The sequence below is a fragment of the Danio aesculapii genome, chromosome 10 (assembly GCF_903798145.1).
Source record: "Danio aesculapii chromosome 10, fDanAes4.1, whole genome shotgun sequence".
NCBI lineage: Eukaryota > Metazoa > Chordata > Actinopteri > Cypriniformes > Danionidae > Danio > Danio aesculapii.
Window position 1 is genome coordinate 20,559,113 of NC_079444.1, and position 24,722 is coordinate 20,583,834.

Consider the following 24,722-nt stretch of genomic DNA (forward strand, 5'->3'; position numbering starts at 1 on the left):
AAAGTGTACCCCAGGGAGCTTTTCTAGGCCCACAGCTGCTCATTATTTACATAATACCCCACATCAAATACACATGGCTTTAATGATATTCTGTGCTCACATTAACCAATTTCCAACTTCTGTGAAGGAAAAAATGATGATAATAATCACATTTTTAAACTAATGTTACCATTCACTAAGAGCAATCCATATGACTTCTACTCTAAGATAGCTGCTACTCATTTTAGTTCCTCCTGAACTGTTAAAAATTTCCAGTAGGTGTTATACTTGAATAATCTCTCTCCTTTTCAAGCTCACATTGTCACCAAATCTACATCTTCTCAATAACCTTACATTGCTAACCTCTGTCACTTTATTAGTGTCAACGATGCAGTGCAGAACGCACGCTCACACAATGAAGAGCACACACACACATTACACAATCACACACCTGGCCGGAATAAAGAGGTGAGGTGGCATTGGCTTGCATTAGGAACATGTTGATGAAGTGGATGAGGATACTCGGTGCCAGCTGTGAGTCTCGTGCTGAGTACGCCAGCCATTTATAAAAGATCATGAAGACCAAGTACCCAAAGAGGCAAAGCAGAAAGAGCAGCTCAGGAAGAAAGAGGAGATAGATCTTATACTTCTGTCGGAAGTGCCTGGAGAGACACAGAAAAGATGGATTTTTTTAGAGAAAGAAAGGAGAATTTGGAGAGGAGCAAAGAAAGGCTTAATGCAGAGAGGTATTGGGTGTGAATATATTTACTGACTCTCTTCTGCTATTCATTTATTTATTTATTAAAATGGTGTGCATCATACAGATCTTCTGATAAGTATATTAAAGGCATAGTTCAGCCAAAATAAATAAAGTCTGGCACCATTTGATGGCAAAGTATTAAGTATATTAATTAATATGTGTATATATATATATATATATATATATATATATATATATATATATATATATATATATATATATATATATATATATATATAATTAATATATAATGAATGTATTCATTTATTTATTTATTTCCTTTGGCTTAGTTCCTTTATTCATCAGGGGTCACCACAGTGGAATGAACCAGCAACTTATCCAGCATATGTTTTACACAGCGGATGCCCTTCCAGCTGCAACCCAGTACTGGGAAAAATCCATACATACCCATTCACACACACTCATACACTACGGCCAATTTAGTTTATTCAATTCAACTATAGCACATGTCTTTGGACTGTGGGGGAGCACCCGGAGGAAACCCATGAAAACATGGGGAGAACATGCAAACTCCATAATGAACGTCTATATATAATATAAAATAAAGTATACATAATAAATATTAAGTATATAAATTATTATTAAATATTAAGTGAACTATCCCTTTAACTGGAAAAATAAAAACTGATACTTATTTAAAATATAAAAAAGGCCTAGTTATGTTGTGCACAACAGTTTGGAATTAAAATCTAAGCAAACTAATATAAGTGGAAGCCAAAAAATATAATATAATTGAAAAAGAATAATTAGCAATAACACTATTTGCAAATCTGGTTTGTATTTTCATATATTCATCAGGATTAGTCTAATGATTTTTAAAATAATGTTGAAAGAAATTGTATTGTGCAAAACAAACACATTTCAATTTGCATATTAAAATAAGTAGTATAAAAAAAGAGTAAATATTTATAAATATGTAAACAGAATTGACTTCACCTTTTAATTTATAAATAAATAAATAGGACAACAGATACACCCTCTCATTGAAACTGGGTTATTATTGTTAACTAAACCAAAACACACACACACACACACACACACACACGCACACACGCACACACACGCACACACACACACACACACACACACACACACACACACACACACACACACACACACACACACACACGCACACACACGCACACACGCACACACACACACACACACACAATAATTATCTTGCTTTCTCACATTTCTGTCTAACATTTCTCAATTTTATTATTTTATTTGGTATGAGCTGATGTGGTACCCAAACTAACAAATCTTAAATAGAAAATAAATAAGCAGTAAAAACACTAATAAAATTATACAAAAAAATACAAATGTAACTAAAAATTATGCAAAAAAACATACAAAACTAAAACTATTATAGGTGGCACGGTGGCTCAGTGGTTAGCACTGTAACCTAACAGTAAGAAGGTCGCTGGTTCGAGTCCCGGCTGGGCCAGTTGGCATTTCTGAGTGGAGTTTGCATGTTCTCTCCATGTTCGTGTGGGTTTCCTCCGGGTCCAAATATGTGCAGTATAGGTGAATTGAATAAACTAAATTGGACGTAGTGTATGTGTGTGAATTAGTGTGTATGGGTGTTTCCTGGTACTGGGTTGTGGCTGGAAGGGTATTCGCTGCGTAAAACATATGCTGAAATAGTTGGTGGTTCATTCCGCTGTGGCGACCTCTGAAATAGGGACTAAGCTGAAGGAAAATGAAAACTATTATAAAAAGTCAAATAAAATAAATAACAGCCCTCGAGTCCCTGAACCAGTCTTAAAACCCCTGTGTGCAATATATATTTATTTATTTATTAATATAATAATCAATGAGATGAACTGTTGCTCACTCACAAGTGGTTGAAGACGCTGAGCACCACACCGAAGCTCATGTGGACGACGCCGATGATCACAGACATCTTCATCTTGTAGGAGTTGAGGAAGGTCAGGCGGTTCACGGCCATGTTCCAGATCTACAGGTCAATTGAACACAACTAATCAAACTTCAGTAAACAACACCAGTCCATGACTCTGAGCCGAACACATCATTTTAGAGAGAGAGTGTGTGTGTGTACTCACTGGATCAATGCCCAAAGGATACGGCCCAGAGAAAACACCCGAAACATTGGGATTCAAGGTGAGTAACATATTTGATCGTAGAGTTTCATTTCTATACAGTGGAAAAACAAGGAAAACCATCATTTGCAATGATTTGAATGATTATTTTAGAATATGCAAATATGCAAAAATGAACCACCATGGTCCATCGCGAGACTCTAGGAAAGTAATGCATTGTGGCAATGTGCATTCAAGTAAGTAAATATAAGAGGTGTATTTTAGGTTGCTGTCACACAAGGTTGAATTGCCTGCACCAATTCCAGCCGAGATAAGGACACTGATTGTTGGAGATTCAATAATCAGGAATTTTAAAAGCAGAACTACAATGACATACTGCTTCCCTCATGCAACAGTTTCGGATGTAAACAAAGAACTTAAGAAAATTTTGAAAAAGCACAAGACTGCAAAACGAATTATCATCCATGTTGGGAAGAATGATATTTGAAAGGAGCAGTCAGAACTGCTCAAGAGGGATTTCTGTGTGCTCTTGGAAACTTCTTGGTTTTAAGATTGAAAATGCAGCCGTTTATCTCTGGACGAGTTTGACCAATTTGTTCACAATTTAGCTGCTCACTTCTGTGATTTAGCACAACTGATTTCACGTAATAAACGAACTAATAACGAATTTTAGAAGCCAGACTAATATTAGAGTATGATTTGCAGCCCACTTCAGATTAAAAGTGTTCAGTTCATTTAAATAAAACAAATTGTAAACAAAAAGTGCTACTGTGAAAGCCCCTTAAAATCAGTTTTAAGTGACATATTTTATGCTACCAGTTGGTTGCGCTATTACTCTAAAACTAAAAACCAAAAGACCAAAACCTACTTTGATTTTTGTGTATGGTAGGATCCCAAACTTAGGTCCAGGAACTCTCAGAGAGCAACAATGGAGCATTAAGTAAGTTTTAATCACTATAATCAGAGTTTATACTATAAAACAGTTTTTGTTACACATTCCAAATCAGAGATAGAACAAGCACAAAAGCAAAAGAAATCTGCACTGACTAACATTTAAATTACATATTACTATGGTTGACCTATTATTTTAGAGAAAAAGGGGGTAGACAGTGGTCTAGGATGACTTTTTCTAGTTTGCATGTGTTCTTTGTGTCTGTCAAAATATTATATTATTATCCTACTTCTCTATATGTGACATCAAATAAGGGTAAGCACAAAAGTAATCTAAATATAATCCAAACGTAATCCAATCAGATAATGTTACTATAAATGTAAAACAACATCAAAATATACTTTGAAATGCCATGTTTTATAGTCATACATTGCAAACAAATGTAAAAACAAATGTTTTTTTGTAAGATATGTGAATTTTGTCTTACGTCCACTCTTGTTCTGTGAACATGGCCTTGACGCTCCAGGCTGAGCCAAAGATGTTGAGGGATTTGGAGAAACAGTCATTATAAATGAGCCCAGTGTATATGGAGAACAAGCCCATCATCAGTATGATGTACCGCCCGTCAAAAAATGTCATCCAGATCTGAACAGACAAAAAAAATGTGATGAAAAAAGTGGAAAAAAGATTACAAAATGTATTTGTTTTGTGCTTTCAATCCATAAAAAAGTAGAGACAGGATATATGAATGTGTTGTAACACAAATGAATATATTTTAAAGAATATTATTTTTAAAATATGTAGAAATTCACTTCCTTAATATTTTGTTTCCTACTTTCACTGTTATTGGCAACATTCATCATATATCATCTTTTGTGTTTGACAGAAGAAAGAAACTTGAGCAGGAGTGAAAGGTAAGTTCTCTTTTTCTGTTGAACTGTCCCTTTAAGTCAAAAAATCACAACTTCTCGCTCTCCCTTGTGAAACGAATACGGAAGTGACAGAAACTGCAATTCATCGACTGCCGACTAGAGGCTGGCTCCAAATGGGAGTAAATCCCTATAGACTCTCATGTTAAAATGCTCAACTTTACAGCATGAAATTGTGCTTACAGCCTAGTACAAAAAAATGGTTTTAGTGTATATAGCTAATATTATAGTACATAGCCTATTTTTTTACAACTCATCCATTTAATTTATATTAAGCCTTAAAATTCTGCATAATTGAGTTGAGGACACGGTCATTTTAGTGACATGTATCTGCTGCTTGCCATCAGGTCACATCATAAGAATGCATTAAACCACATTATTAATAAAGTATACAACCAAGCACATGTGGCCAGATCACAAACGAGTCATGTTTAATGAAGTGTTTACCCAAAGAAAAAACAAAGCACTCTTCTTCAGGAAGAGTGATGGTGACTGTCAGCATGGTGATGCACTGACAAGATGGCGATAGTTGGCTCCACCTACTGGAAGCTACTTTTGCGCTCTTCAGAGAGCCACAGGTGAAGTCACGGACACTACGCCCGCTTTTTATTACAGTCTATGATCTGACCTCATTTCCTGGTCGTCTCCTTGTGTGATCTTTCTCAGTCAACACCATCCACAAAGCAAAGAGCGTCAAGACCGAACCATGACCAAGATCTCCGAACATCACCGCAAACAGAAAGGGGAAAGTGATGATGGTAAATGGAGCTGTAAATACAAATAAGAAATAAATGAACACAAAATTGACCTGAACGGTAACAGTCTGTTCCAGACACTAAACTACTGTTAAAATGTTTAGAGTGGGTATGACTTTTTAGAAAAGAAATAAATAATTTTATTCAGCAGGAACACATTAAATCGATAATAACATTAGGATGATTTCTGAAAATTTGTGCAAAACTTTACTCACTTTCATATGGTTCCAAAATTTTATGAGTGCCTTTCTTTATCTGTTGAACGTAAAACAAGATATTTTAAAGAATGTCAGAAACCAGTAGCCATTGACATCCATAATAGGTGGGAAAAATACTACAAAACCAATGGCTACCAGTTTTCAACATTCTTCAAAATATCTTCATTTGTGCTCAACAGAAGAAAGAAACACAAACAGGTTTGGAACAAGTTGAGTATATAATGACAGATTTGTGTTTTTAGGTGAACTATCCCTTTAAAAGTGACATTTTTAAAATATATTCAAACAGAAAACAGGTATTTTAAATTTCAATAAGATTTTATAGTTTTGCATTTTTATTATAATTTCTGACAGACCACTTTTATTGAGCCCTACAGCTACCGGTTGCTATTATATGCTTGTTTATATTGAAAAATAAAAACAGCACGAACATTCATACACTTTAAACAAAGCACTGCTTAAATTTTCAGTGTAAGCCTTTATCCAGCTGATAATAACTGTTGCACTCACCCGGGCTGACCTCTCTATAGTCGCCCACTCCATAGGCTTCCACTATACTCTGAAAGCCTGAGGTAAACTTGTTGCTCCTCAAAAGTGTTGGTGGAGTGTCGCTGCTCGGGATACGGTTCACAAAAGATGGGACTGTAGCATCTCCTTTTCTCTATCAAAAAAAATGAAAGAGGCTGCAGTTACAGCTAAGCACAAAGCTTTTTAAAAAACTTTGAACCAATTGAGTCAGCTGCTTTGCAAAAAGATTCAATCGTTAAGCTACACATTGCTGACATCTGCTGGTCAGAACAGAGCAAATGCTAGTTAGGTGAAACCAAAACATTTAACATTTAAACTGTTAAAAGCAACTTAGTAAAATGTGATTTTATCCACAGTCAAATGTATTTTACAGACAGATATTTTTTAAATTTATATGCAAAATGAACAAGGTGAGGATTTTAAAGGGACAGTTCACCCAAAAATGAAAATTCTTTCATCATTTATTCATCCTCCACTAGTTCAAAATCTGTTTCAGTTTCATTCTTCTGTTGAACACAAAGGATGATATACTAAAGAATGTTGGAAAAACAGCCATTAACATCCACAGTATTTTTTTTTTCCTGCAATGGATGTCACTGGCTGCTTTTTTCCCAACATTCTTCAGAATATCTGGTTTTGCGTTTAAAAGAGGAAAGAAATTCAAAAAAGTTTGGAACCACTTGAATATGATTAAATGGTGAGAAATTTTTGAGTGAACTATCCCTTTAAGACAGAATAAGAACCCTTTAAAAATAAAGACAATTAATATAGAATTAATAAATAGAATAACAAGGACAAAATAACACTTAAAGTATTTTCTTTAAGATATATAAAGGGGAACACAGAGTAAAAATATTTAAAATAAATAAAATTATTATAATAATTTCAATACAATGAACATATTAAAAAGGAAAGAAATGATCAAACAATTGATTCAAATGAATGCATGAATAAAAGTTGACAAAACAAACTAATAAAAACAAAATTAATTACAATCAGTAAAATAAATTTGACTAAAATATGCAAATAAATAGTAGATAAAGTAAAAAATGAATAAAATAAATTGCTTTAATAATTGCAATATAATGAACATATTAAAGTTTAAGTAAATAAATGATAAGAAATGTAAAAAATGCGACTAAGACAAAAACAAATAAACCAAAATTAGTATTCTTTTTTACATTATAAAATATAAATTTCTATTTTTATAAATGAAAACATACATTTAAAAAAACATATATGTATTTATTTTACATTTATAATAAAAAATTTTTACAGTATAAGTTACATTTTAATCTATACAGATAGTCTGTGTCATCAAAAAGACTGAACCCTCCTGCTCTAGTAGGCGCATCAATCCTTCTCAATGGCTTCTCCTACTTCAGTAATTAGTTTAAAATCTATACCCCTGTTACTCACCGACCCCTCCTCGAGCGCCCGCCGCAGGTTGGCCAGGTCACTGACAGGACACCACACTTCAGCAATGAGACACTTATTTGTGACATCGAAGCTGCAGAGGTTGAGGATGTGATAAATGGCCTTCATCTTCTTCACCTGCAGCACCCACGACTGCGCAGACTCTGAAGCTTTATGCAAGACCTGCTTCAAGTAATCTTCAGTGCGGTGCAAAACCTAACCAAAGACAGCTTCATTAACATTTAATTATGACAGCGCAGGCTCACATGATTAAGTGGTTTCTCTAGTGAATTCGATAACGTCAGCATTTTTTAGCTGAGGACAAACCAATAGCAGAGTTCAATAACAAAAAGCTCCCCAAGGAGGCACTAACGGGGCTGAGGAAAGCAGAAGACATACGTTGTGTAGGTCTTGAATGCGAGTCCTCAGGCTGTCCATAACATCGGCTCTTTCCTCATCTGTCTCAGGATGAGGGTAAATATGACAGTGGTAACTGCAAAAATCATACAGAAAAACTAAACGTGACTGCTGTTTTCTACGATATATAATTGAAGTCAGAATTTTTAGCCCTCCTTGTGAATTATTTTTCCCAAATATTTCCCAAATGATGTTTATCAGAGCAATGAGTTTTTCCCAGTATTTGAACACAGATAATAATGTTCTTATTTATTTTATTTTGACAGTAATAAAAGCAGTTTTTAATTGTAAAAAACATTTTAAGGTCAATATTATTAGCCCTCTTAAGCAATATTTTTTTCAATTGGCTACACAACAAAACCACTGTTATTTACTAACTTGTCTAATTACCCTAGTTAACCTGATTAACCTAGTTAAGCCTTTAAATGTCACTTTAAGCTGAACACTAGTATCTTAAAAAATATCTAGTAAAATATTATGTACTGTCATCATGGCAAATATAAAAAAAATCTGTTATTATAAATGCGTAATTAAACTAGTTACTATATAAGTGTTATGAAGCGGACAGGAGACAGAGGTAAGGAAACGTTAGGGTGTTTATTAAATGACAACAAGGAGCACATGAAGGATAGCCAGGAGGATCAGGAATGATGTTGGGGTCTTTTCCTCCGTGGCTGGGTAACAGGAATACACGAGGATGGACAGCACACACCAGATACAGCTGACAGAGGATGACACAGACTTGGAAGGACTGGAAGACAGGACGATTCGGGTGGACCAGGAAGACTAGGAGGAATACAAAGAGAACAGGTAAGTAAAGCGTTTGTTTTAGCTGAGGATGACTACGCTGAGTGGTCGCTCAGTTGTCCGCTTTCGTCGAGACGTGCCCGGACAATGAGCGACTGGAGTGCTGTGCTTTTATCTGGTGCTCGTGAATGTGATGCAGCTGTGTGCTCATTAGAAGTCAGGTGATGGTGATCTTCGTGAGTGGGGATCGTGAGAGCCTGACCAATCCGTGACAGTACCCCCCCTCCCCAGGGCCCGCTCCTGAGGGCCGACACCTCCGACGCCGTGGTGGTCTCCCTCTGCCTCTAGGCGCTGGGAACTCAGGGTGGCTCTCATGAAACTCCACCATGAGACTAGGATCGAGAATATCAGCTCTGGGAACCCATGTCCTTTCTTCGGGGCCGTACCCTTCCCAGTCCACCAGGTACTCCAACTGGCCACCACGACGTCGGGAACGCAAGATCTCCTTCACTGCGTAGACGGCTCCTTCTTCTAGGAGCAGTGGAGGAGGGGGTTCCTCTTCGTGGTCAGGCTCTGTGGAGGGAAGAACAGGATCGTGATAGGGTTTCAGGAGTGATACGTGGAATGTAGGGTGAATACGGTAGTGAGAGGGTAATTGTAGTTTGTAGGTGACGGGGTTAACCTGTTCCACGATGGTGAAGGGACCAACAAATCGGGGACTTAACTTGCGAGAGGGCAGTCGCATGCGTATGTCCCGGGTGGATAGCCACACCTTTTGTCCGGGTGTGTATCTGGGTTCTTCAGACCTTCTTCTATCGGCGGTTACCTTGCTTCGACGGACTGCCCTCTGCAGATGTTGATGAGCCTCGTCCCAGACTCTCTCGCTCTCCCGGAACCAGTGATCCACTGCGGGGACATCAGATGGTTCGCCATCCCAGGGAAAGAGCGGTGGTTGGAAGCCCAGGACGCACTGGAATGGCGTGAGTCCGGTGGAGGGTTGCCGCAGTGAATTTTGGGCATATTCTGCCCAGCCCAAATACTGGCTCCAGGAGCTCTGGTGACCACTGCAGAAGGTCCTCAGGAACCGTCCCACCTCCTGAATCTTCCTCTCTGTCTGCCCGTTGGTTTGGGGATGATATCCAGAAGAGAGGCTGACGGCCACACCTAGGAGCTTGAAGAAGGCTTTCCATAGACGTGAGATGAACTGTGGACCTCTGTCCGACACAATATCTTCTGGAATACCAAATGACCTGAAGACTTGATTAAAGATATTGTCGGCTGTTTCAAAGGCTGTGGGAAGACCTTTCAGAGGGATTAGTTTGACAAACTTTGAGAATCTATCTACGATGACTAGAATACAGGTATTACCTTCTGACGAGGGAAGGTCAGTGATAAAGTCCACTCCTAGGTGTGACCAGGGACGGTTCGGAATCGGCAAGGGATGGAGCTTTCCAGCGGGTAGATGACGTGGGCTCTTGGATTGGGCACAGTCCTTACAGCCCTGAACATATTGCCTCACATCCCTTGCCATGTTTGGCCACCAGAATCGTTGGGATACTAGCGAGAGAGTATTGTTGATCCCTGGATGTCCAGTGCCTAGCGAGGTATGTAAGGAGTGGATCAGATCTACCCGGTGTTCAGGTGGTATGAACTGCCGATGAGGAGGGCATCCCGGCGGAGCAGGGGCTTCCGGAGTGGCAACGACTGGAGGAGCGTTCCAGGTGATCGGACAAATGGAGATGTGTTCGGGAAGAATCTTCGTTGGGAGTTCTTCATGATCGTGATGCTCGTGTAAACGAGAGAGAGCGTCTGCTCTTAGATTCTTGGGTCCTGGACGATAGGAAATGGAGAAATCAAAACGTGAGAAGAAAAGTGACCATCTGGCTTGACGTGGACATAGTCTCTTGGCCTCTTTGATATATTGGAGGTTTTTGTGATCTGTGATCACCTGGAACGGATGTTTGGCTCCCTCCAACCAGTGACGCCACTCCTCCAAGGCTAGCTTGATTGCTAGAAGCTCCCTGTCTCCTATGCTGTAATTCTGCTCCGCCGGGCTCAACTTCCGAGAGAAATAGGCACAGGGATGCAGTCGGGGCGGTGTATCATGATGTTGGGATAATACTGCCCCGACGCCGGTGGTGGATGCGTCCACTTCCACCACGAAAGGAAGATTTGGGTCAGGATGAGTCAGGAGTGGGGCCCTTGTGAACTCCTTCTTAAGAAGGCGGAAGGCTGCGGCTGCTTCTTTGGTCCACTCCAGTCCTTTGGGTTTACCCTTGAGGAGATTAGTGAGAGGTGATGTAATCCTGCTGTAGTCCTTGATAAACCGTCTATAAAAGTTAGCAAACCCAAGAAACCTCTGGAGCTCCTTAATGGAAGTGGGTTCTGACCAGGATAGAACAGCCTCAATTTTCTTCCCATCCATACGTATACCGGTTTGGTCAATGATGTATCCCAAGAAATGAATCGACTTCTGGTGGAATGAGCATTTCTCCGCTTTGAGGTAGAGGTGATGTTCTCTCAATGTGTGTAGGACCTCCGCAACGTGTTGGCGATGTTCGGCCTCACTCCGGGAGTAAATGAGGATGTCATCTATGTACACTATTACAAAGTGGTGAAGAAACTCCCGGAGGACTTCATGAATGAAGTTTTGGAATACGGAGGGGGCGTTGACCAGACCGTAAGGCATGACCTCATATTCATAGTGGCCAGTAGGGGTCACGAATGCTGTCTTCCATTGGTCCCCCTCACGTATTCTTATCAGATTATACGCGCTGCGGAGGTCCAATTTAGTGAAGACTTTAGCTTCTCGGAGCTGTTCCAAAGCGGCTGGTACCAGAGGAAGGGGATATCGGTATTTTACTGTACCGTTATTTAGGACCCTGTAGTCGATGCATGGACGCAGCCCTCCGTCCTTCTTGGCCACAAAGAAGAAGCTTGAGGCGGCTGGTGATTTTGAGTGACGTATGTACCCCTGACTCAGAGCCTCCCTTATGTAATCTTCCATTGCCTGATTCTCTGGAAGCGAGAGCGGGTAGATCCTACCTCTTGGCAACTGGGCATCTGGAACTAGGTCGATCGCGCAGTCCCATGGCCGATGCGGCGGTAGCTGGGAAGCTCTCTTGGGGCAGAAGACATCATGAAAGGAGCTGTACTCCTTAGGAATGTGGATAGACTGCTTCTCAGGAGGACTCTCGACCGATGTTGTAAACAAAGAAATGGGGGTTCCGACCTTGAAGAGGGAGATTTGGAAAACAGGTAGGTGTACATCCAGATCCCCATTTCTTTATCTCTCCTGTGCCCCAAGAGATGATGGGATCGTGCTTCACCAGCCACGGGCGCCCTAGAATGATGTCCATATTTGCACCCTCCAGAACCAGAAATTGAATCCTCTCTTGATGTAACAACCCCACTTGAAGAAGGATGTCTTCGCATTGTCGATGGATACGGGTCGAAGATCGAGTGCACTGGGTTATCGGTTGTATCTGGTATATATGCGAGGACGCCTCAGTACGTAGGTGGAGTTGACGACAGAGGGATTGGGAGATGAAGTTCCCTGCTGACCCGGAGTCGATGAGGGCTGTGACAAGGAGAGAAATAGAGGCAGTAGTTATTTGTACGGTGGTAGTAAGTGGTTTACATTGTTCAATATTCGTACTGAATACACTCACTGAAGTCCGAATGGGACGAAGGGGACACTCCATACGGGTGTGTCCACTGACACCGCAGTATAGACACAGACCCCGGGTCAGCCTCCTCTGTCGTTCCGCTGATGTCAGTCTTCCAGACTCTATTATCATGGGTTCTGGTTCTGGAGAGGCTGTTGACTCAGGCGATTGGAGGAGTGCAGACGAGGGGGTGATGGTGTCCTGTTGATAGGAACGGAGACGATCGGAACATCGGAGAGAATGTTGGATGAATCTCTCCAGACCCATAGTATCATCTAATGTGGCCAGCTGGATTCGGAGAGTGGGTTCCAAGCCGAGCCGGTACGTGGTCAACAACGATCTCTCATTCCATCCACTTGCAGCTGCTAGAGTGCGAAACCGGAGAGCATATTCCTGTGTAGATAGAGTACCTTGCTTTAGATGATACAGCTGCTCTCCAGCGGCTACTTCCCCATCAGAACGTCCAAACACCTCTTTGAAATACTCCGTGAAGGTAGTGATGGAATTCATGACCGGCCCGGCTTGGTTCCAGATCGTCTCAGCCCATTTAAGTGCAGGCCCAGAGAGTAGTGATACGATGTAGGCGATCTTTGACTTATCTGTGGGATATAGAGAAGGTTGCATTTCGAATATGAGGGAACATTGTAACAGAAAACCATTGCACTCCCCCGCTCCGCCTGAGTAGGGCGCTGGTCGGGCCATGGGACTGGAAGGAAGGGCCGAAGAAGAAACTGTGGAGGCGGAAGTGCTCGGTGCTGGTGGTGCGTTGGAAAGTGGAGCTGGTGGCTGTAGAATCCGCTTCAACTGGTCCACCAGCTCTTGAAAGTGATCGGGGGTGCTCATGTTGTCGTCGTTATTGGTCCGGGCTTCTGTTATGAAGCGGACAGGAGACAGAGGTAAGGAAACGTTAGGGTGTTTATTAAATGACAACAAGGAGCACATGAAGGATAGCCAGGAGGATCAGGAATGATGTTGGGGTCTTTTCCTCCGTGGCTGGGTAACAGGAATACACGAGGATGGACAGCACACACCAGATACAGCTGACAGAGGATGACACAGACTTGGAAGGACTGGAAGACAGGACGATTCGGGTGGACCAGGAAGACTAGGAGGAATACAAAGAGAACAGGTAAGTAAAGCGTTTGTTTTAGCTGAGGATGACTACGCTGAGTGGTCGCTCAGTTGTCCGCTTTCGTCGAGACGTGCCCGGACAATGAGCGACTGGAGTGCTGTGCTTTTATCTGGTGCTCGTGAATGTGATGCAGCTGTGTGCTCATTAGAAGTCAGGTGATGGTGATCTTCGTGAGTGGGGATCGTGAGAGCCTGACCAATCCGTGACAATAAGTAAATTAAATTAGTTATTATTATATATAGGTTATTATATATAGTCAACAGACCTTATACTTCAATTCGTTAGTGTCATCCTAAAATGTTGAGTCTATTTTTGAGTCACTGACAAATTGGGTCAGTGTTTATGATGCTGAAAAGACCTGGAACAAAAATTTTAAATACTATTTGTGTTCATGTTGATTTATTAGGGTTTTAACCAATTAAAATATATAAATAAATAGATTTAAAAAAAAATTTGCAAAACAATACATTTTATATTGTATTTGCATGTAGTATTTATTGTTTTTACAAATATCATGTTAATATTCATTCACAAATAATAAATATATATTTGTAAAATACATAAAGTTTGTGTGATCCTGAACAACCTTTAAAGCAGTTGTTAAACCTTTAAACCAGCGACCCCCAATGTAAGATCGTCAAGAACTCGCGACCCCCCACTACCAAAGCATATACAAACAATAAAAATAGCTTTTTTTAAGCTGTTCACAATGTTTTAACTGTATTTACTATACATTACAGGGCTCGAAATTAACATTTTTGCTTGGTAGTACTGGTTTTCCTAACTTAAAAAATGTAGGCGCACCATTTATCGCTATGTTACTACAAGTTTTATAAACAGATTTATTGCATTTGAAATCACTGATCAAAACTAACAAGCAAAAAATATATATATTCATGCGTGAGGAAAATATGTCTCAATGAAATCCTGTTATCACAAGAAAATACATTTTTATAACATAATTGAGTGATCAAAAGATATCACGGACGGACCGCTCACCGGCCCTGCATGCACTGCTTGACATGAATTCATTAGTGAATCTGTTAATGACAACTGTGCTGTGTTCTCACAGATGGTGTCTGATTTTGCACAGATGCTTTTGACATATACCTTATTATTTGCATACGTCATTTTATTAGCAATACCGGTCTTTTCATAAGCTGCAATATTAGTTTAATCTTAGTCAGCGCAAGCCCTTTTGTGATGGTGTACGTGGTATTAAATTTTACATATATCTGCCACTTGCACAGCTGACAGCATCTGGCAATTAAATGAAGGATTAAACCGAACCTCTCGTGCTTAAAATGTGTAGATGTGGCAAACAGTTACCTGAAAATTCCGTCCCACAGACTTTACAGTTAATGCTTTAGTTATTTTCATAGCGGACATAGCCAATGGAAGTCTTTTATCTACTCTTCAATAAGTGTAGATGGTGGATTAACATTCACCACATGATCAGTAATCAAATGTGCCATTATTTGTAGCTTTAGGTGTTTCTAAGACAAAATCTGTCAGTGTTGTTTTCATTCTCATCTTCAGCGCTTTAAATTTTCGCGGTTGTAGCTCCTGTCACCTGAAGACAGGAGGCGTTGACTGAGTGATTGACAGCTGATTTTAACCAATCATTCGTGTTCAGTTCTTAGAGCAGTGGGCCAATAAGAAGAGCGCGAAGGCGGGGCAAGTCGTTGAAGGCTTTGTGTACTGCGGCAAGTTGACATGACAAGTTTTAAACTGTTCCTGAGCGCTGCGTTCCAAGTACAAAGATGCATTCTGCCTGAATGTGTCCTAAATACTTTATTAATCAGTAATATCTTTTAATAAATCTAAAAATATTAGCTTTCATTTGTAATACTGAAAAATATTTATTATAATCACTGAAAATTACACAATTTTTAAATCACTCTCGCGACCCCCTGAAATTATTCTGCGACCCCTGCAGGGGTCACGACCCCCAGTTTGAGAACAACTGCTTTAAAGGGATTTCACCCAAAATTGAAAATTCTGTCATCACTTAATCAACCTTCCCTTGCTCAAAACCTATTTGAGTTTCTTTCTACTCAAAGTTACCAGTTGTTGTGATCGCCAGCGGTGTTGTCTCTACTTGGGATTACTTCCTGTAGTCTGTTGTAATCGCCAGGGGCGTTTTCGCTGTTAGAGATTACATTCTACTGAACTAACACCGTAACACCAGCATTCTTCAAAATATCTTCTTTTGTATGATGAACTTATACAGGTTTAAACCCATATTAGGAAGAATAAATGATGGCTTAATTTTTATTTTCGCACTGAAAAAAAATGCTGGCTTCCACACAATTCCTTCAAGTTTTTCCAACACAACGCAATTAAGTTAACTCAATCATTCCTACAAATTTAAGTGGATTCAACATAAAAAAGTTCTTCCCCAAAAAACCGACAAATATGACGAATACTGTCTTCATTAAAGCCTTTACTCACCAGTCACAAATCTTTTGCACCTTCTGCCCAATCTGATCGCCCCAAAAGGAGATAAGAAACACCACATTCTTCCTGATCTCCCCCTGAAGCACACAAACACAACAGAGAGCCTCTATAAACAGAGCGAATCATCCATCTGAATACATTAACACGCTCTCGCTGCGGCAGACGGCCATCATCTGAAACTGTGAAACAAACACACAGCTGTGATTGAACAATCCAGCACATTCTGATAAACCACTTGAATGGCCAATCGAAAACATAATATTTCTGAGGTTTGCCTACTGTGTCGAGATCAGCCAGGCTCTCGTCCACTTCTGCGTAGCTGAGGATGGTGTAACCTTTACAGACTCGCCACAGCATGCGCTCAAACGCCTCCACCTTCACCCGCTGGATCAAGCCTGAGACAAACCTGCAGCACACACACACAGAAAACAGTCAGATGAAAACATGAAAGATCTGTGAAAACATGGACTAGTGTTGTGATGACACTTCATATGATACCTTGAAAAAACGATACTCTAAAAAATTATTCTTTAAAATGATACCCTAAAAAATGATACCTTACAATAAGATACCTCAAAAAAACCATACACTAAAAAAACAATACCCTAACATAAGGTACCTTAAAAAATAATACACTTAAAAACTAAACCCACAAAAATGATAACCTAAAATAAACAATATCTTACAATACGATACCTTAAAAACAGATACACCAAAAAACGATACCCTAAAACAATACTCTAAAATAAACTATACCATACAATACGATACCTTAAAAAGTACTGATACTTGATAACATTTTTGATACCATTGGGAAAATTTGCTACAATACTAGTTTAAATTACAATATTTACACATGTTTTAATGTCTTCATTTGCCAGAGTTAAAAGCTCAAGCACAGCTCAATGTTGATAAATTTTTACTACTGGTCCAGTCAGACCAGTTGTTCAGATTTCCACTTGTTCTGCCAAATTTTTTAGTGGCACAGAAATGAAAAATAAAAGTGAAGGCTTTATAAAAAAAAATAGTTTTCCTTGTTTTTCCCTATGTAATTCTCAGGGTGTTTTTCAGTAGCTACTACTTTTTTATCTAACAGCAATGTAGCTTGACTAGGTGTGGGATGATAACTGGTTTCAAGGTTTATTGTGGTTTGAAAAATTCACAGTTTTAAAACCGCTAATATTTTCTGTTATACCGTTCCTGTGGTTTATATAAAATGTTGTTTTTTTAAAGTGTTGTCAAAGACTACATTATTATTTTTTTTAGAGCAACAGTATCTCCAGCAGCCCAGGATTTGGCAAACATTTGAAAAACAAATCACTTGTACACCTTATATCCAAAGAAACCAAAGATATCCAAAGCCTTTTTAAGTTCTAAAGACATCTACTAATGAAGATAGTGATTCATTTCGAATTATTTAGTCTGACATGTTTACTGTTGCAAAATATTTTAAATGTTTTATAAAATCATATATATTTTGTTCAATATTTTGTTCGAATTTTAAAGCAGATATTTAAAAAGAACATATTTTAGAGCAGTAATCACAATGCCGTGATACTTTTCTCTAAGTTTATTATACTGTCAAAATCTTATACCGGCCCATCCTTAAGTCTGACAGTTGCTATAATCTATTTTGCTATCTGAAGCAGACGGCACTTTCTTACAGAGTAAAATTTGTGCTTTAGGTGCCATTCACACAGAATGCATAATATTTACATTCCAGTGGAGCACTTAGAGGTTGGGCAAGACATGTGAGCTTCTGTTTAGATTAGCAAGTTGGCATGACAATTGTTTTATTGGACGATTTTAGACACAAAGATGTGTGAATGGACCCTAAAATAGTGTAGTACAGCCATCATTAGGTATATCACACATCTATCTCACTGTTTTATGTTATTTCGAAAACACATTCGTTTTCAAGTTGAATTTTAATTCATCAAGTATTCTAACAACTGACAATTAGCACGAAGTAAGAATATTATAAGAGAAAATTAATATAATTTATTGCCAAAATGCAAAACCTGTCACACAGGTTTTTTTTTTAAATGCTACTGTTTAACCTAATTTTTAATTACATTATTTTATATGAATCCTAAATTTGTTGCACTTTAACAATCTGAAATATTTTAATACTATAAAATATTAGTTTTTGACATCATTGTTTGAACTAGCAAATATTTTGCCTAAAACATTTCTCATTAACCCTTATTCACTTATTTGTAATAAAGTATTTTCAATGTAACTAGCTACTTTTTAGCAGGGTAGTTTTAGAGTAGCTTCCCCAAAATGGATAATTTTCTTAAAAATTGTACCATTAAGTGCTCTAAATAATTCCACAATTCCTAATTCTGATGTCAGTATTATAGAAGAAACCTAACTTATAGAAAGTTAAAACATTACTGCCGGTAATAAATATAAAGGAAAACACATTTAGGCTGAACAACACTAGAATGTATTATGATGAGTGAGAGTGTGTTTGTGACTTACCCGAGTTTGGCACCCAATCTCTGCATACTGGTGCAGCCTGTCACTGATTCAGTCTCCAAAGACGGAAACTCTTCATACTGAGGGCCCAAGGCTTCATGCTAAACAAGACACACACATGCGAGTGAAAAACAGTGTGAAAGTGTAATACTGCTTTCATTTTAGTACTCTGTACATTAGAATGTGTCCTTGTTTTTTTGACCATGACCAATATACATTTGTCTTGATTTACTAAGACACTCACTAAAATGTTATCCAGTGTAATGTTATGAGCTTATATAGCGAAAACAGAATTTCAGGCATATTTAGAATAAGAATCATTTGATGGCATTTTAAAATAATCTATTTAAAGATCATAGTGCAGCACCAAAATGCTTATAGTTATGATTTAGATATTTTGTAATGATTTATTATAAACCTTCATATCTAATGGGTTTTAACCATTTTTAATAATTTTAAATATAATAAAAAATTTGTATGAACACTATATATATATATATATTAGTCAAAGTACATTTTTAAACATCGAATGATAATGAAAAGTTATATTACCTATGTTTTGATATTTTTTAACAAAAGAATTAGAAACAAGAAAGGTAGGCAATTTTTTTTATTAAATGTCCCTTTTGTAATTTGATACAAATATGCAAAGTTTTACCCCTCTGCACTTTATAAATATTATGGTTTAACATATTTCTGATCAAAGAATATCACAGAAATTCATCACCTTCCTCAAACAAAAGGGTTATTTTCAAATTTGGCAGAAAATAAAGAGATCAGCATAAACTTCTTATTATCTCTGGTTTTACTGCATTTACTACAGCAGGTATGTGTTTGAATAAAATGCTGATTTATGATTTACTCTATAAGGGTATGCTAAAATTTCTTCCTAATTTAAATAGTTTCAAAAATATTTTAAATAATATATTAAATATATATATATATAAATACTCAGCATATACAAGTGCACACCTCACAAATCTATCCTTTACATTCATATTTTTAATAGAAAGCTATACGATATTATATTTGTGCATATACATTAGATTAGTCAGTACTGAAGCCAAATCTGGAGCTTATCTAACAAAATGACTTACAATACAGTCCAAAAAACAAGTACACCAACATTTATATGTTATAGAAAAATATTACATACAAATTTAAAAACAAAATTGAAAGATTTAGTTGAAATTTTGTACGTTGTATTTAAAAAAACCATTTTGCAATATTTTGCTTGAATTTAATTGTATTATCTTTCAATATATTTGGTGACTAAAATATTATTTTACGAAATATATTTGTTTAATAAATCTGTTCTGTTTAAATGCACTAAAATACATTGCCTATATTCACTGAGAAATGGATAAAAATATTCATTTTCAAAATGGGGTGCTGAGCACTACATACAGTTGAAGTCAGAACTATTAGCCCCCCTTTGAGTTTATTTTTCTTTTTTAAATATTTCCCAAACAATGTTTAACAGAGCAAAGAAATTTTCACAGTATGTCTGATAATATTTTTTCTTCTACAGAAAGTCTTATTTGTTTTATTAAAAAAAACTAAAATTACTAGGTCCAAATAATTAGCCCCTTTAAGCTATATTTTTTTCCATAGTCTACAGAACAAACCATCGTTATACAATAACTTGCCTATGCCTAATTACCCTAACCTGCCTAGGTAACCTAATTAACCTAGTGAAGCCTTTAAATGTCACTTTGAGCTGTATAGAAGTGTCTTGAAAAATATCTAGCAGAATTTTATTTACTGCCATCATGGCAAGATAAAATAAATCAGTTATTAGTAATGAGTTATTAAAACTATTATATTAAGAAATGCGTTGAAAAAAAATCTTCTCTCCATCAAACAGAAATTGGGGGGGTGGGGAACACGGGGGCTAATAATTATATAATATATATATATATATATATATATATATATATATATATATATATATATATATATATATATATATATATATATAAATTTGTTGATAATAACAAATGTTTTTATTTGATTGAATATCAATGTTATTTCTCCAAGTATTTGTATTTACTGATTAACTGAAATAAAATTTTCTAAAAGAGTTTACATGTGAATTAGAAACCTCTAAATGCCACTTGATATTTTCTTCAAAAATTCTTCTTTTTTCTCAAACTCCTGTGTGTAAACTCGGTAATTTAACTTTTATAATGAAGTGTAAAGTTCTCATTGCCTTTAAAGTGAAATAACTGAACATAAAAATAGAAGGCTAAAAAATGCTCATTTTAGGAGAAAATTTCAGATGGAATTTAGAGGTTTTTGCATCCGAACTCTTCATGTCTAAACAAGTCTCATCTTTTTTTGTTATTTTGACAATTGTATGCTCTAAATGACATAAATCTCTATCTCAAATTTGGAAAAAACGTTATCATTCATTCATTTTCTTTCGGCTTAGTCCCTTAAATATCAGGGGTCACCACAGGGAAATGAACTGCCAACTATTCCAGAATATGTTTTACGAAGCGAATGCCCTTCCAGCCACATTCACACCCATACACATGCACACACACTCATACACTACGGCCAATTTAGTTCATTCCATTCAATTCACCTATACCGCATGTCTTTGGACTGTGGGGGAAACCGGAGCCTAACCACTGAGCTACCGTGCCACTTCAAAACATTAGCAGTAGTTTGTAAAACAAGACAAAAATTATGTTTTACTCGTTTTTTTTTTTGTAAATTGTAAATCCAGAGAAGCTCAGAATTTCATGGTCATCTTTTCCATAGTCAGGTTTTTACAGACTAGCTAGCTGCCACATTAGTGTGTGTTAATGACTGTTCGGTGTGATCGACGCACCCTGGAGCGGCTGTGCACGAATGAGCGTGTGATCCTCAGCATGTGTGTGTACTCCGTCAGCTCCAGCAGGTTCCTCTGCAGCTTCTCTTTATTCTTGGCCACTTCGCTGAGCTCCACCTCCAGCCTCTGCAGCTGCTCCTGAAAACACACCAGCAGCAAAACACATCAGACTTACACATTCAAGACCAATAGACCACTCTCAAACATCAATAAAACCCGTACATGACTGGCCAAAACATCACTTAACATGTTAACAAGTCATATTAAAATGGGATTTTATTGCTAAAAAAGCCACGCATGATTAATCTGTCACGCATAATCAATCTCCCACCCCATTCGCAAAGAGCTTTCTCTTACCACATTATACAATCAATCACTGTCGGCAACTTGACACGGTCAATTACCAACACTAGGTCTTGGCGCTGAAAACTGGAGCTCTCAAATACAATCAATTACCACAAACCACTGAGCACACGGCCATTAAGCCAGAAATATACACACTGTAATTGAATAAAACTGCATGGGAGGGAGTTCATTTCTCATTTAGGGGTGTAGAATCTTGGGTTGTGTTTACACGGGCACAAAAATACAATGTGTATTTAATTCTGACAAACATTAAGTTGTTTCACACACGTTAAAGGAACAGTTCACCCAAAATTGTCAATTCTGTCATTAGCCACTCACCCTTCACATTTCAAAACTTAAAGGAAATTAAAATAGTTTTTATGATGTTAGTAGGAGTACTGTTAGTTTGAAGGATATCTATAAGTTAACGTGTTTCATACCAGTGACAATATTTGCCCTTAAAAGATATACAACTGATATAAACATTACCTCATTCTTCAATTTCTCATCAAATCATCTGACCAATCAAATGCTCTACAGTATCTGACATGACCCACCCCCTTTAAGACACTTCTCATTTGCTGCGCTCGAGTTCAGGCACTCTCATTGGAGAGGCGTGATAAAACAAAATGCTATTGGCTGTTTTTAAAGGGGAGGAGCTACTTTATGTCGCACCCTCTTTTCCTATTTCAGTAGAGATTATGTCAAACAGTAAATAAAATGCACATTTCAGAGCACTCATGGTACCTTTAAAAAGTTATTTTCTCCCAAATATGATAAATGCCTTGCTATTTACTCACCCTTCAAGTGCATTTAAACCTTTATCCATTTATTCCATTTATTTATTTCTTCTGAAGATATTTTGAAGAAAGCTCAAATCCTGTAACCATTGACTTCCATAGTAGGAAAAAGCTTGCCTTATAAGTTTCAACCAGCATTCTTTAAAACATTTACTTTTGTGTTCAATAGAGTAAAGAAACTCATAAAGATTTATAACAAGTGAAGGGTGAGTAAAAAATGACAGAATTTTCAGTTTTGGGTGAACTATCCCAAGTGAACTATTAGCGTTCGCAACCTTGATCATAGCCAAGACAGTTATCAAGAAACTCAGCTCTGATTATTAGACACATTCAGTTCTACAGGATGCTGATTTAAATTAGTTCAATTATAATTTAGTTCAAAATTAATGTCATTATTGAAGTCCGCTAATGGAGGTCACACCTTCTCATATATGGCTCTTAAACTCTGGAATAGCCTTCCTGATAATATCATTGGCTCAGGCACACTCTCTGTCAGTTCAAAACAAGATTAAAGATCTATGTTTTTAGTAAAGCACACACGCAATGCATCCCATAACTGTAGGATCCATGTGTGTGCTCCATGCAGGTGAGTGGGTTTGACAAACCACCCGTATTGACACACTTTTTCTGTTTTAATACACCAGCCACTTTGTTAGAAATACTTCTATGTTTTATATGTTTATATAACTACTATTTTCATTTATAGCACTTCATTTTCACATTCACATTTAATATATCTTGTTCAAATACATTATGAATAGCAGCTATGTTAATTATTTACATTGTTCTTTATTTCCACCTGGGGATGCCCCTTCTGACGCCCCATTCACATGGGCCATCAGCGTCAACACTTCCCATACACTTCCCATTCATTCGTTGCCAGACTGCATTGTGGATCCGTCAGCACCACTTGTTGGGAATTTTTAAATGTTCAAATGCCAACAAACTCGTCAGCCAATCAGATTGCTTTATGCAAATACACCAGCTCAGACAGTAGTAGATTGTGGATGAATTTCATTGGCTGACGCTGCTATGATGATCGCGTCAGCCCCAACTTCAGACACACCCTCTGTCAAGCGTTGACGCTGAAGCATAAGGCCTACAGAGATTGTGCAGTGCCACATGACGAAATCCAAGACCGATGATGCTAACCATCGAGGACTTTGTGGTCAACAATTACACCTAATACACAAATACACTTCATTGAACATGTACATATGGACATCACCTATATACTGTATAACTGCAGGTTAACTATGCATATATATAATAAATTTAACTGTTAAAAGCTATAGCTACTAGTTAAAGTTGTGGTAACCAATAACCTTAACTTTTCTGAATTTGAATGTAATGCAATAATGTGCATGTTTTGTAAAGCTGCTTTGAATAATCATTGTGAAAAGCGCTATACAATTAAACTTGAATTGAACTGAACTGAAACGAACTGAAAAGGATGTTATTCGCTGTTGGGCAGCTCTACCAAAATAGAAAAGAAAAACAAAACATGGGGAAAAACCAGGCTCAGTTAGGGAGCAGGTTTGCTTTTTTAACGCCTTTTTTAGTCTTCGAGCCAAACTTAGCTTTTGGTTACCAATATTAACAGAAATTATGATTATAATTATTTGGCACACTCGCCTGGTGTACTAAAACAGTCATTATCAGTACATCACAGTACCTACCATGATCTCCAAGACATTTTTGGGTGCAGGAGCAACAGGAGGAACTTCAGCCTCTGGAACAGCAATATTAGCCTTCCTAATTTCCCTCAGCAGATACCCTACAGGTGCAGCAAACAAAGAAGCTAATGTTTAAAAACAGACCGATCACAGCAGAAGAGCTCAATTCTGTAGTCTGTCATAATGCACAAAAATAGTGCTTGTTTCTTGCCTCACTTCAGAAAATAATAAAATAAACAGAAAAATGACAGTTATGCTACTTTTAATCTTCCAAAGTACATTTAAGTAAAACAATTGGAATATATATATATATATATATCAAACTATATAAAAGTAATAACCTAACAGAAGTTCAGTGATCAAGTACAATATGAGGGCTAATATAAAATGAAAAGTGTAGTGATGTCAAACAATTACCTATACTGTTTTGATAAGCCACATTCAAAGTAAAGTTTGTATTTACAAATTATGTGTGTAATATATTCTGTGAATATTTAATATGTATATATAAATACACACATGTAGATAATATTTAAATAATAAAACAATATACATCCTGTGTATTTATATTACAGGTTAGAGCTGTCTCCCTT

General features: G+C 37.4%; 1 protein-coding gene across 2 annotated transcripts in view; it reads right to left on the bottom strand.

Moving 5' to 3' along the window:
* atp6v0a2a (ATPase H+ transporting V0 subunit a2a) overlaps window positions 1-24,722 on the bottom strand; it is a 40,839-nt gene that overhangs the window by 8,204 nt on the left and 7,913 nt on the right. For both annotated transcript variants that reach the window (XM_056466984.1, XM_056466983.1), the window contains exons 4-16: window positions 24,133-24,230; window positions 21,309-21,446; window positions 18,473-18,570; window positions 16,265-16,391; window positions 15,980-16,062; window positions 7,961-8,054; window positions 7,565-7,777; window positions 6,128-6,278; window positions 5,273-5,412; window positions 4,203-4,360; window positions 2,827-2,917; window positions 2,602-2,720; window positions 431-641 (exon numbers count right to left, since the gene is read on the bottom strand). In XM_056466984.1, coding sequence (XP_056322959.1) covers window positions 431-641; window positions 2,602-2,720; window positions 2,827-2,917; window positions 4,203-4,360; window positions 5,273-5,412; window positions 6,128-6,278; window positions 7,565-7,777; window positions 7,961-8,054; window positions 15,980-16,062; window positions 16,265-16,391; window positions 18,473-18,570; window positions 21,309-21,446; window positions 24,133-24,230 — 1,721 coding nt within the window. The remainder of the gene's footprint in view (window positions 1-430; window positions 642-2,601; window positions 2,721-2,826; window positions 2,918-4,202; window positions 4,361-5,272; window positions 5,413-6,127; window positions 6,279-7,564; window positions 7,778-7,960; window positions 8,055-15,979; window positions 16,063-16,264; window positions 16,392-18,472; window positions 18,571-21,308; window positions 21,447-24,132; window positions 24,231-24,722) is intronic.